At 32.3% G+C, this 12,009-nt stretch overlaps 2 protein-coding genes across 3 annotated transcripts; one reads left to right on the forward strand and one right to left on the reverse strand.

Annotated features, from left to right (window-relative positions):
- Window positions 1-1,016: 1,016 nt before the first annotated feature.
- On the forward strand, window positions 1,017-1,676 carry LOC118049163 (omega-hydroxypalmitate O-feruloyl transferase-like). The gene has a single exon (XM_035059121.1). The coding sequence runs from the start codon at window positions 1,017-1,019 to the stop codon at window positions 1,674-1,676; it is 660 nt and encodes a 219-aa protein (XP_034915012.1).
- Window positions 1,677-4,623: 2,947 nt separating this feature from the next.
- LOC118046894 (glucose-6-phosphate 1-dehydrogenase 1, chloroplastic) lies at window positions 4,624-8,856 on the reverse strand. Of its 2 annotated transcripts, none has more exons than XM_073404222.1 (10): window positions 8,464-8,856; window positions 7,731-7,918; window positions 7,487-7,581; window positions 7,299-7,413; window positions 6,357-6,562; window positions 6,131-6,280; window positions 5,905-6,025; window positions 5,594-5,823; window positions 5,308-5,508; window positions 4,624-5,147 (listed from the first exon to the last, which is right to left on the reverse strand). In XM_073404222.1, the coding sequence occupies exons 1-10, from the start codon at window positions 8,681-8,683 to the stop codon at window positions 4,895-4,897; spliced, it is 1,779 nt and encodes a 592-aa protein (XP_073260323.1). In that variant the 5' UTR covers window positions 8,684-8,856; the 3' UTR covers window positions 4,624-4,894. The 2 variants fall into 2 exon arrangements, with proteins under 2 accessions (XP_073260323.1, XP_034911906.1); XM_035056015.2 differs by having other exon boundaries at window positions 7,731-7,924; window positions 8,464-8,855.
- Window positions 8,857-12,009: the final 3,153 nt, after the last annotated feature.

A 12,009-nucleotide genomic window follows, 5' to 3' on the forward strand; every position in this document is an offset into this window, starting at 1 on the left:
CATAAATGAACAAAATAAGAACATAAATGAGAAAGAAGTTAACTAAGTAAAGGAAAGGAAATGAAGTGCATAAACTTGATATTAATGAAAGTAAAATATAAGCAATACAAAGAGAGAAAGCAAGAGCATGATCTTGATCTGAAAACCAAGATGCCTCAATACATGGTAAGTGCCTCCTTTTATAGGCCAAAATTTGGAACTATTGATTTGTTAATTAATTGATGAGTGGGTGGCCACATCTTGACTTGGTGACAATCCTTATCTTCTTGTCTGAACAAGACGTCATTGCTAACATCATAATTTGCCCAGAATCCTCAGGAATGTTCTAGGAAATTGTCTCGGCTTTCCAACAAAAAAAAGATGAGGTCATTTGGACTTCTAGAACTCAAGATATGGGCTGAACACTAAATAGTGTCTGGGCTGCAGGACAGCTTCGGACTTCTTCATTGTTCCTTCAGTTTGGACTTCAAAACGGCCTTTTTAAATCTTGGGCTCCCATGAAAGTTGTAGGCCTTTGTCTTACCTTTCCATCCATATAAAATGGACCTAAATCCGAGATCTAGAGCTCCATATATGATCCAATTACCGAGCAATGTTCCGGTTTGGACTGCACCGGCATCTCTTTTCTAAGTTTAGCCATCTCTTTGTCCTTTCACTTTCAATACTTAAACTCATCAATCAATCCTTTTATTTATGTGATAGGCCTGCATTTAAAATGAGCATTTACCATAAATTAAGGTATCTTATAGTATCAAACTTATTATTATAAAACATGCTTTAGTTAAGGAGTTATTGATACTTCAAGTGCAAAATGATGATATAAAACCTTGATAAACATGCACTTTTAAGTACTAATCAGTGCACTTTTTTGTTCTTTTTTTCATTTTTTCTGTCTGAGAATTAATGTGCTAGTTAAATATTTGTCAAGTTCTCCTTTACAAGTTACAAGGTTCAAGTGTGGAGATTTTGCTTTGGGAATGTCAATTAACCACTGCATGGTTGATGGGATATCAGCAATGGAGTTTATCAAATCATGGGCTGAAACAGCCAGAGGGATGCCGTTAATCACCAAACCAGTTCTTGATAGATCAATTTTGAGGTCTAGACAACCTCCTAAAATTGATTTTCCTTTCGGCCAGTACGCTCCCGTAGTAACCAGTAACTTATCAAACATATCAAATCCATTTCAAGGAGAGCAGATTTTGAAGAAATGCTTCCTGTTTGATTCCAACAAGTTTGTAATACTGAAGAACATGGCAATGAAGGACGGAACCATCAAAACCTGCTCAGACTTCACAGCTCTCACAGCTTTTGTGTGGCGTGCTCGCAGCAAGGCACTGCAAATGAATCCTGATCAAACAACTCAACTTCTATTTATGGTCGACGTTCGATCCAAGCTTAATCCACCACTTCCCAAAGGATACTTTAGCAACGAAATTGTCATAAGCACTTGCCTTGGCAGGTCAGGAGAATTGATTAAAAACCCACTATCTTTTGCAGTGGAAGAAGTGCAGAATGGAATAAAAATGGTGAATGAAGAGTTTGTCAGATCGTGGATTGATTGCTTTGAAGAGATGAGAGCAAAGGACGTTCCTTTACTCTCCCATTTTATAGTTTCTTCATGGATTAGACTTCCAACTGAGTGTGCAGACTTTGGATGGGGAGAGCTTACATAGTTTGGTTGCGCAAATTTGCCTAAAGATTCAATTTTTTTTCCTACCAGAGGGAAAAGAAAAAAAAGGGCATTAATTTGATTTTGGATTTGCCAGTTACTACCATGAGCACCTTCCAGGAGCTAATGCTTCTGTAATGTAATCTGATGGAAAATTAATTATAGATTGATTATCCATCATTGGTACTCGGTATAATTTCCTCATCCTTTCCTGTTATCAAAAATAAATATTACTATTATTGCTATGCTAATGGAAGCAATCTCCAGTTAAAAGTTTTTAATTAAGGGAAGGTGAAAGTGCAATAATTTTCATCAGCCAAGTTTTCAAAGTTTTTAATTAAGGGAAGGTAAAGTCCGGGTTTTCAAATAAATCATATAAGGGTTATCTTAATATAACACGGTCAACTTGGCAAATTCAAAAATAAAAAAAATAACATAAAAAACAAAGACAACACACACATGCTTAGAGGCAATTTGGACAAATGTTAAAAAAAGGGTTTGACTTTTAAAAAAATATTTGAAGCTCACATCGTTTTTCTTAACATCAAAATGATGATGTATTGGATCGATTGCGGTTAATCTAGGTTAACTATCGAGGACTTGGGTTACGGATTCAAATGAGTTCGATAATATTTTTTTAATTTTAATTATATGATAAAAAAAAAAAAGACCAATTCAAAATCAAATTAATATTAAAAAAAAACAATAAAAAAATCTTCAAACACTCAATGCTAAAGTTTTTTATACACAAACAAATCAAGCTACACACGCGGACCTGAGTGGCCAAACATATAAGGGCCTTAAAAAAAGCCATCACCATCACACTCCCCTTGTTAAATAGACCTCATCAACATCAAGTTTGACTTTTTTTTGTTGTAAGCATTGTGACGACGAATCATCTTCTCTCTTTCACATATTTTCAACAACTTTCTCTCTCATCTCTCTGACATAGGAATTGAAAAATGAACAAAATAAACTTTAGCGTCATAATAAAAATTATGGTGAATGTAAGGTAAGCCATGTATTTTTTCCTCGTTTTAATTTGGAGCTTAACTTCATATAATCAAAGCATAAAATGATATAATTGAAAGGAAAAAAAAAGTTTGAGAATTAAAAAAAAAAAAAAAAAAACTAGGTAAGAGGTTCACTATTTTAGGTGACATTTTTACAAAATAAATATTGAAATGGTGACATAATAGATCGACCTGAGTTAACCTGCCAAACCACATTTCGGGTAATGAGATTGTGATAACACTTTAAAAAACAAATTAGAACAAATTAATCCTACAAAAACCAAACCGAAACATATTATAAAGATCAACTCCAAATAAATCAAATGCTTTAAAAAACAGATAATTCAAGATGGCATCTTTTTTTTTTTTTTTTTTAATATTGAGATGATAATATTGAATCAATCTGGGTTATGCAACTTAAATAGCAAAACTCGTGATTTATGCCATGAAATCAACTACTTTAATAACTTTATTTTTAAAAAATATATGATAACAAAAGGAAAAAAAAAAAAAGAAGAAGTTAAAAGGATGTAATTGGTAGGATAAAAAAATAGAACAAAGTTTACCCCCAAAAAACTTGAAACAAACAAAAAAGATAAAAATAAAGTTTGCCAAAAGAATGAACAAAGCTAGATTTGAAACTTGGTGGCAAACCTTAGGAACGGGTATTAGCCACTCCGCCAAGAAAACATTTTCTTTACATCTACCACCACCATTACACTCTTCTTATTGAATGGATGTCGTAGACGTCAAATTCTTTTTTTTTTTTTTGTTAGAATCCCGACAACCAACCATTTTCTCTTCTTTTTACAATTTTTCAACAACTTTTTCTCTCATTTCTTTAACATAGAAAAGAAAAATGAGCAAAATAAACTTTTGAGCCAAAATAAAAGTTATCATGAATTTAGGGTGAGCCATGTATGTTCCCCTCATTTTAATTTGGATTTTATTTTTTTATAATCAAAGTTTAAAATGATGCACTTTAAAGAAAAAAAAAGTTTGAGAAATAAAAAGAAAAAATGAGTAGGAGGATAACTATTCTAGGTGACATTTTTAAAAACTAAATATTGAGATGGTGATATATTAGATCGACTTGAGTTAACCTGTCAAACCACCATCCATGTAATAAGATTATGATAACACTTTAAAAAAAACAAATTAGAACAAATTAATCATATAGAAACCAAACCAAAACATATTATGAAGATCAACTCCAAATAAATCAAATGCTTAAAAAAAAAAAATTCAAGATGACATCTGGTTTTTTTAAATATTGAGATGACAATATTGAATCAACCCAGGTTATGCAGCTTAATTTGTAAAACTCATTATTAATGCCATGAAATCAACTAATTTAATAAATTTATTTTTTTAAATTATATGATAACCAAAAAAAAAAAGTTAAAAGGATGTAATCGGTAAGAAAAAAAATAGAACAAAGTTTATCAAAAAAAAACTTGAAACAAACAAAAAAAAAAAAAAAGGATAAAAGATAAAAAATAAAGTTTGCTAGAAGAATGAACAAATTGAGGTTCAAAACTTGGTGGCAAACCTAAGGAATGCGTCCTAGCCACTCAGCAAAGAAAACATTTCCCTTGCACCCAATTAAGCTCTTTTTAGCATTTCAAAAATGTTTTTTTTTTTTAAATTAATATTTTTTAATTATTTTAATATACTATCATCAAACCAAAATTTAAAAAATAAAAAATATATATTCTTTTAATATATTTTTAAATAAAAAAATACTTTAAAAAATATTCATTACTCTCAAAACAACATGCAATATCGCACTACTGACTGCCCTCGCACTGCAGGAGAATTGACTAAGAACCCATTATCGTCTTTTGTGGTCGAGAGGGTGCAAAATGCAATTCAAATAGTCAGTGAGGACTTCATCAATTCATGGATTGACTATTTTGGAGCGAATACAACAAGACCTTGTTTAGATTCCTCGTTCTGTATTCCTTTATTAACTATTTAATTTGTGCTATATCATGGATTATAATTTTTTACAGTCACGTAGATTGATAAAAGCTTATGACCTGAATTTTAATTGTTCTGTCACTCAAAATGCTATCCTTTCATTGTCGATGAATTCACAGAAGCTCACCTGTTACTTTACCATACCATGTTCTTAAGAGAAAAACTTCCAGAGGCTCAGTAAACCTGCCATGAGCATGCAAAATCATCAAATAGAGCTCTTGGCTGCTCATGAGTCATCACTACTGAGATCTCCCCATCGAACATTGTATTTCGCAGCAAGATAATGTGCTCCAACTGGACCTCTGCTTCCATGGGGGTACAGCTCTGGAACTATTTTCTTCTGCTCCAGCTCCTTCAACATCGGTGTGAATAGTGCCCAAGCAGCATCTAGCTCATCACTTCTGATAAACAACCTTCTCTCTCCTGCTATGGCATCTAAAAGTAGCCTCTCATATGCATCTGGTATTTCTCTTGGATACCTTCGAATTGAAACATAAGCCTTAATAATCTCACTGATAAGGTATTCTAAGATGTCACTTTCAATTATTTTCTTGATCTTAACATGTTTTTATTTTTAATCACATTTGTAAGTGGTTGAGTTTTGGTACTATTTCTAATCAAGGAACTCAAACAATGTACCTTGCACTGTAAAGCAAATTAAGATCACTGCGATCCAATCTCATTCCAAGACCAGGAACTTTGTTGTTTATCTTCAGATATATAGCTTCATCAGGCTGTACACGTAGAACTAGCTCGTTTGTAGCCTTATCTAAATCAGTTCCAAAGTTCCGCTTGTACAAGTTACCTGGGACATGTCTGAACTGCACTCGGACCTCTGCTCTGGAATGTCATAGGACATGTTAGAATATTTGGACAGAGAGAGGGGGGAGGGGACAAGTGGTGAGGGCAAGAATATTTTTACTACCGCCTGGTATGAAGAGCTTTGCCTGCTTTCATCAGAAAAGGAACTCCATCCCATCTGGCATTATTGATGAAAAGGGCTGCAGCTGCAAATGTTGGAGTACGGCTATCCTTTGGCACAGTTGGATCATCTGTGTAAGCAGGGTACGATCTACCACTCTTGCTGTGGCCCTTGTATTGGCCAACAATTACATCTTCAAGTTGCAGTGGTTTCATTGACCTTAAAACTTTTACCTGATCAAGACCATGCTTATTCAGTTAGTAGATCACAATCAACTCGTAATTGCACAAGAAAGATCTCTCAACTCTGAGTACCTTCTCGTTCCTAACGTCCTCGGCATCCAAGCTAACAGGCGTTTCCATGGCGAATAGTGCTAGTATTTGCAGAAGATGATTTTGCATTATGTCTCGTATGATGCCATAGTTATCAAAATAGCTGATCACAAGAAAGAATACAGTTAAGAAAAATTCCATTCTTGAAAGAACAACATTAATAAAGATGGTGCAATCATGATTGCATCAGGTAGCATATGTCTCTCACCCTCCACGACCTTCTGTGCCAAAATCTTCAGAAAATATCAACTGCACGTTGCGGATGTAGTCCCTTGACCATAAAGGCTCAAAAACAAGATTTGAGAAACGAAGCACTGACAGATTCTCAACAAGCTCCTTTCCCAAGTAATGATCAATCCTGCCAAGCTTAAAACATAAGCAGAGTTATCTCTCCAATATTATGGATATTTCTATTTCAAAAGCAATTAATGAACCTGAATATTTGATCTTCAGTTAGATACTGCTTCAAACATCTGGTTAACTCGCCAGAGGACTCTGAGTCACGGCCAAATGGCTTCTCAACAATGACCCTTGTCCACCCATTCAATGAAGAAGCTCTAAGGCTGGCACTCCTTACCACATCCACAAATATGTTTGGAGGGATTGACAAGTAAAACAGCCTATTTGATACTTTTCCAGCCTGAAAAGAGCATTTCATTTTTCAAAAAATAGGTACTTAATAATCAACTATCTAACATTCCAAACATAATGTTAAATCAACAGTCGTGCCCACTGTTATTATAAAAAAAAACTGAAAATTCAACAAAGAACAAGTCTGTCAACCATACAATTCCAAGGGGTTCCCATCAAATCAGAAATAATACTAATTTGGATCCTTAAATTGTATTGGAGACTTGCAACAATCATCCTGCTTTAGTTTCAGCGGACATGAAACTTCAGGTAATTGTTATCCTACTAGTAGGTTGAAATGAAGTCGATTTTCATTTCTTGTTCCACAACTGTACATATGCAACACCGTCGCAATTAGCAGCTCGAAGTTCTTGAGATATGATGGGTTCCCAGTGTGAGGGTTGTAATGAGAATTGGACACCTCCTTGCAATTTTCATATGGTGCAGCAGGATTTTAAATACATGGTACTGAGATCATATCACCAACCAGAATAACTAAATAGACTACGTAATAGTTTGTGCAGCATTTTGTACTAGTAAATATATGATGATTTTGCTGTCACATGTCTCAATCCCCATTGCTGGTCATTCAATCTAGTATCAAAGCTTATGACATCATTCTGAATCCTCTAATTGAAACCTATCGCTGGTGTGATGTCCAGAAACACTTTCTGTGCGTAATGCAACAGGTGATGTGAAACATACAAGACACTATCAATTGAGATCCTGCATAAAAGGAAAATAACCTCTTTCTCTTTCAGCTTGCTGTCCAATTCTGAGAAATCTCCCTCTGAGTCATACTGACCCGCGTGGTAAAAGCATCTTTTCAAGAACTGGTCCATTTTGTCTTCACAATTTTCCCTGCAAGTGCTCCTAGGTGTTAACATTTAAATCGAAAAGAATTAGAAAACTAAGGTCTGGCAAGGTAGAAAACCTCTGGTCAATTCTGCAAGTCAATGTTCCGCTAATCATGTTCCTGAGCTCCTCATCAGTCAGTTTTGTACGAGCATAACCAAATACTGTAAAGTTCTTCATAAGAAAAATTAAGTGAAAGATAGATTAGAAATTGCCGACCACCATTCTGCCATTGGAAAAAAAAAAAAAGAGTTCTAATCTGAAAAAAAAAGAGTTCTAATCAAAGCAAAACGTGAAACCTAATAACGAAATGAAAATAGAACCTCGGGAAGCCAATCTTCATAAAAAAGAGCAAAAAGTGCAGGAAAAATCTTCTTCTTTGCAAGGTCCCCTGAAGCTCCAACAACAGTAATGCTGAGAGTAGACTCTTCTTTCTCTGCTTCTGAGATTGGAATGGCCGACTTCTCTTTCCCTTCAGACTTGTCATTTTCTTTGGCTGTAGGACTTCCATCTAAACCTATTCCAAAATCTCTCCTAAGCATCAGAATGAATGATTGAGCAGAGAACAGAAGGGAAATGTAGACATTTGACGTACAATCAACATGCACAACTTTTTGGAAGGTCATAACTATATGATCTCTTAGCTACAATAAGATAGGAACCATATACTTTGCAATGCGCATGATTAGATTAGGTTACTCAATCAATGTCAAAAGCTCTTCAATTTTTTCATGTTGACAGTAAACTAGTTACTTTAGACAATGTGTAGTTTATTTTGACCCTAGTTTTTCACAATCAGTCTTTTCAAACTCTTGCACATACGAAGTTCTTCGCGCACAGCTGAAAGAAATTCTTCAGACAAGCTCATTTCTCCTACAACTAGCAAGATCATTAAAGTCTGTCATAGCTAAAAACTACTCTCATTTCAAAGTGAATTTAAGGTGGGAAATAGCATCCTAACTCTCGCTACTTCAAAAAAAAATGTAACTAACAAGCAAACAATAAGATAGGAGAATCAAAGACAGCTACATTAAGCAGTGGGGATCAACAACTGACCATCATGCAAGGAGACAGCATTCAGAGGATGCCCATTTGAGGATTTGATATGGAAATGATTTCTACCTTGGATTCTTGAATGAATCTGAGTTACCCAGGTGGATTTTCTTGGTACAGTAACAGCAAATCTACTAAACAATACTGTTGTCTCATTCTTGAAACAAGAGGATGGTAAGAAGTTTGTTGAAGAAGATGAACAAGGACTAAAATGTGTTGCCATTCAAGTTTTGATTAGGCCCTTCAAGCAAAATGAAGTTTAGCTTAAGCAAACAATAATGGGAATTATATTTGGTATCCGTCTGAGTATATCCATTTTTTCTTTTGCGTATAAATCATCTCTTGGTTGTTGAAGAGGCCATGAGTTGCAACTACTTTTTGATTCGTTGATCCTGGATATGAGGTCCAGGATTTTCTTTTCTTTTTTTAATTATCTCCTTTGACGACGTGTGTTTCTAAATTAATAATTATTGGGCAAACTCTAAAAATGATCTCGAACTATATCGGTAGTGTCAATTTTATCCTCCAAGAATTTCTTATACCAATTTTACACTAAATTATCTCAATTAAGAACTTGCATCAATTTTTAAAGCTTTTCATCTAAAATATGTTTTTTTATATAATAAAATAAGGAACTTAATATAATTTTTTATCAAGTAATTCTAAAGGAAGTCGGTTATAAGAAATCAAAATATTTTAAGAGTAAAATTGATATAAAATAATTTGAAATAAAATTAATAATATCCAAATAGTTTGAAGATATATATATATATATATATATATATATATAATTTTCTCCTAATTGTTTCTCAAGATCGTTTATGAATGGTAAAAAGGAGGTGTGGTGAAATAAACTAAAAAATAAAAATCCATGTTGAGGTTTGGTGAAGTAAAAAAATAATAATCATATTTCTCTCTCTTCTCTTTAGCAAATAGTAAATTTGTACTTGAAAAATATTTAAAAATAATAGTAAAAGTTGTTTTTTTTAATTTTTTTTGTTTAAAAATATATGAAAAATTAATATTTTTTAAAATTTATTTTTGACATCAAACATATTAATTAATCTAAAAAAATACAAAAAAAATTATAAAAAAAAAAAAACCATCCAATCGTATAGCCAAATACCAAGTGTGTATTGGTAAGATAGGTTGGTGGGTGCCTAAACAATGGTAGAACTATTTGGACGAAATACAAAAGATAAAAGAAAAAAAACATGGAGCCTATTAATTATAACTTAGTCCTTTTAGTTTAGCAAAAATAGTTTATTAACCCTTGAAAAAGTGTATATAGTCCTTACGTTTTTAAATCTATTTTTGAAATTCTTTTGAATGTATTTATTGAAATTTCAAATGCAATTCAAATTATAAAAGATGAATGAAATCAAATCAAGAGGGACCTTTGAATGTGCTATAATAATCAAATAAAAAGTATCAAATCTTAAAAAATAGTTTAATTGATTAAGTTTTAAGTTTGTTTTTTAATAATTATTAATTTAAGTCCTTTCAAGATTATTATAAATTTATCTAGTTATTAATTTTAAGCTCTTGTAAAATTAATGAAGGTGTACGTAAATTAACTCTAATATTTATAGTTATATATAAAAAAATCATTTCAAAAATACTCCTTTTTCTTTCTAGCAAAACTTTTTATGGGCGGCAAAGATGCTAACTTGTGAATTGTTTTTCCTCAACATCACACAGATTGGAATTAATAGGGAAGTAGAACAGTTGATGGCAAACAAGGATCTTTTATCATGTAGCTGTGAAACGAGGCATCGACGGCGTTTCCATTTTCGGTGTCCTTGCAGTTCTTGATCGTATCCATGGCGAAATAACAAGGTCGTGCTGATCAAGAAGGTGTCCAAACGAAGCTATTTTTTTTTTAGTTTAACGTGGGTGTCCGGGCCAGCCTGCGCGCACCTCGACTAATCCCACAGGCCCTGAAGTTAACGACCATGTAAACCTCTAGTGGCCATCATATGAGCAACCTATGGCTCGAACCTGAGACCACAGAGGAAGCAAACCTCTTGATCTCAGGCTCTTACCACTAGGCCACCACCTAGATGGTTAAACGAAGCTATTTTTAGTGTAGTTGGAAGTGTAATAGCGATTGTTTTTTAAAATATTTTTTATTTTAAAATATATTAAAACAATATTTATTTATATTTTTAAAAAATTATTTTTAATATCACCGTATCAAAATAATCTGAAAATATAAAAAAAAATTAATTTAAATTTAAATTAAAATTAAATTTAAAAAAAAAAAACATTTTCAAAACACTTTGTAAGCAGATCATTGCAAAACCACCATGGTTATGAAAAAAGCTTGGAAGATTCCTCTGCGAATATGATGGCCATCATTCCTAGGATGCTTGTATTGATCAACTATGAGCAACATAAGCTAAAAATTGCACACAGAAGGACGTAGGTCCCTCCATCTTCCTCTTTTGGCGAGACGTAAAAATAGCACAGAAGGGTATATATTTCTTTTGACGTGCAAAACTCTACATCCAGGATACTTACCATAGTTTCACTGAAATGATCTTTCATAAAATAATTTACGGATTTTATTTTTATATTAACAAAAGAATGTTTTTTTTGGCTAAAAAAATAATTTCTGAATTAAAAGTAAAATTACTAATTTAATTCAATTTCACAAGTATTACAAACAATATAATTTAATAATAATTGTAATAGGTTATCAATTAAATTAAATCTAAATTATAATCTTAACACCAACTTTAGCTTTTCAGCATCAATTTGAAGCCCATATAGCAACTTGCTGTTTGGGCAATTACCTAAATACTCAAAAATAAACTTGACTTTGTTTTTTAACAATAAATTATCTTAATATATTTTTTAATCATTTTATACTAATACAGGAACATAATTAGAGTGATTAGCATACAAAACAAAACTAACATCACGAGTTTAAATCCTACTAAAAACATGCATATTTGCTAAATTATGATATATGGCCTGTCGCTTATCACTTTTTTATTTGTAATCATAGATATCTAGCCCAGTTTACACGTATCTTGATTAATTCCCTGAATCCTTGAAATTAACAACAATGTAAGTGTTCAGTGACCATAGAAATCGAACTGTTGACTTCTAAAAAGTAAACCTAGAACCTAACTAATTAAGCTATACCCCTCAGAATTACTTGTCATTTATTTTGAAATTAGGGGTGGACATAGAAAAAAAAACAAACAAAAAAAAACAAGGTTAAGAAAAAGGAGTTGGCCTCTAGGCCCACACAACCATGAATTGTTATTGATAGGCCTAGCACTTTGCTTTTTTTTTTTTTCTTTAATTTTTTCAATACTAAAAAAAATACTAGATTTAATTACTCTACAGTTTTAATAAGGTTTTTAAATTATATTATAAATTTTTATTTTTATTTGAATTCTAATATTTGTTTTTAAATAATAATAGTAATAATAAATCTTTCATGAACATTCAATTGAAATCAATGTTTTATTATTAAAATTTCCAAATAAATTTTTAACATGATTTTATCACATTCATGATTTTCTAACTTTCAAT

Source organism: Populus alba, chromosome 14 (genome assembly GCF_005239225.2).
Source record: "Populus alba chromosome 14, ASM523922v2, whole genome shotgun sequence".
NCBI classification, from domain to species: Eukaryota; Viridiplantae; Streptophyta; class Magnoliopsida; order Malpighiales; family Salicaceae; genus Populus; species Populus alba.

Coding starts and splice junctions, on each gene's coding strand:
- LOC118049163 (XM_035059121.1), top strand. CDS start 1,017: ATGGAGTTTATCAAATCATGGGCTGAAACAGCCAGAGGGATGCCGTTA.
- LOC118046894 (XM_035056015.2), bottom strand. CDS start 8,683: ATGGCAACACATTTTAGTCCTTGTTCATCTTCTTCAACAAACTTCTTA. Junction 6,563..7,298: donor GCAAGCTGAAAGAGAAAGAG/GTTATTTTCCTT, acceptor TGCTCTTTTCAG/GCTGGAAAAGTATCAAATAG. Junction 5,824..5,904: donor AGGACGTTAGGAACGAGAAG/GTACTCAGAGTT, acceptor GGTCTTGATCAG/GTAAAAGTTTTAAGGTCAAT.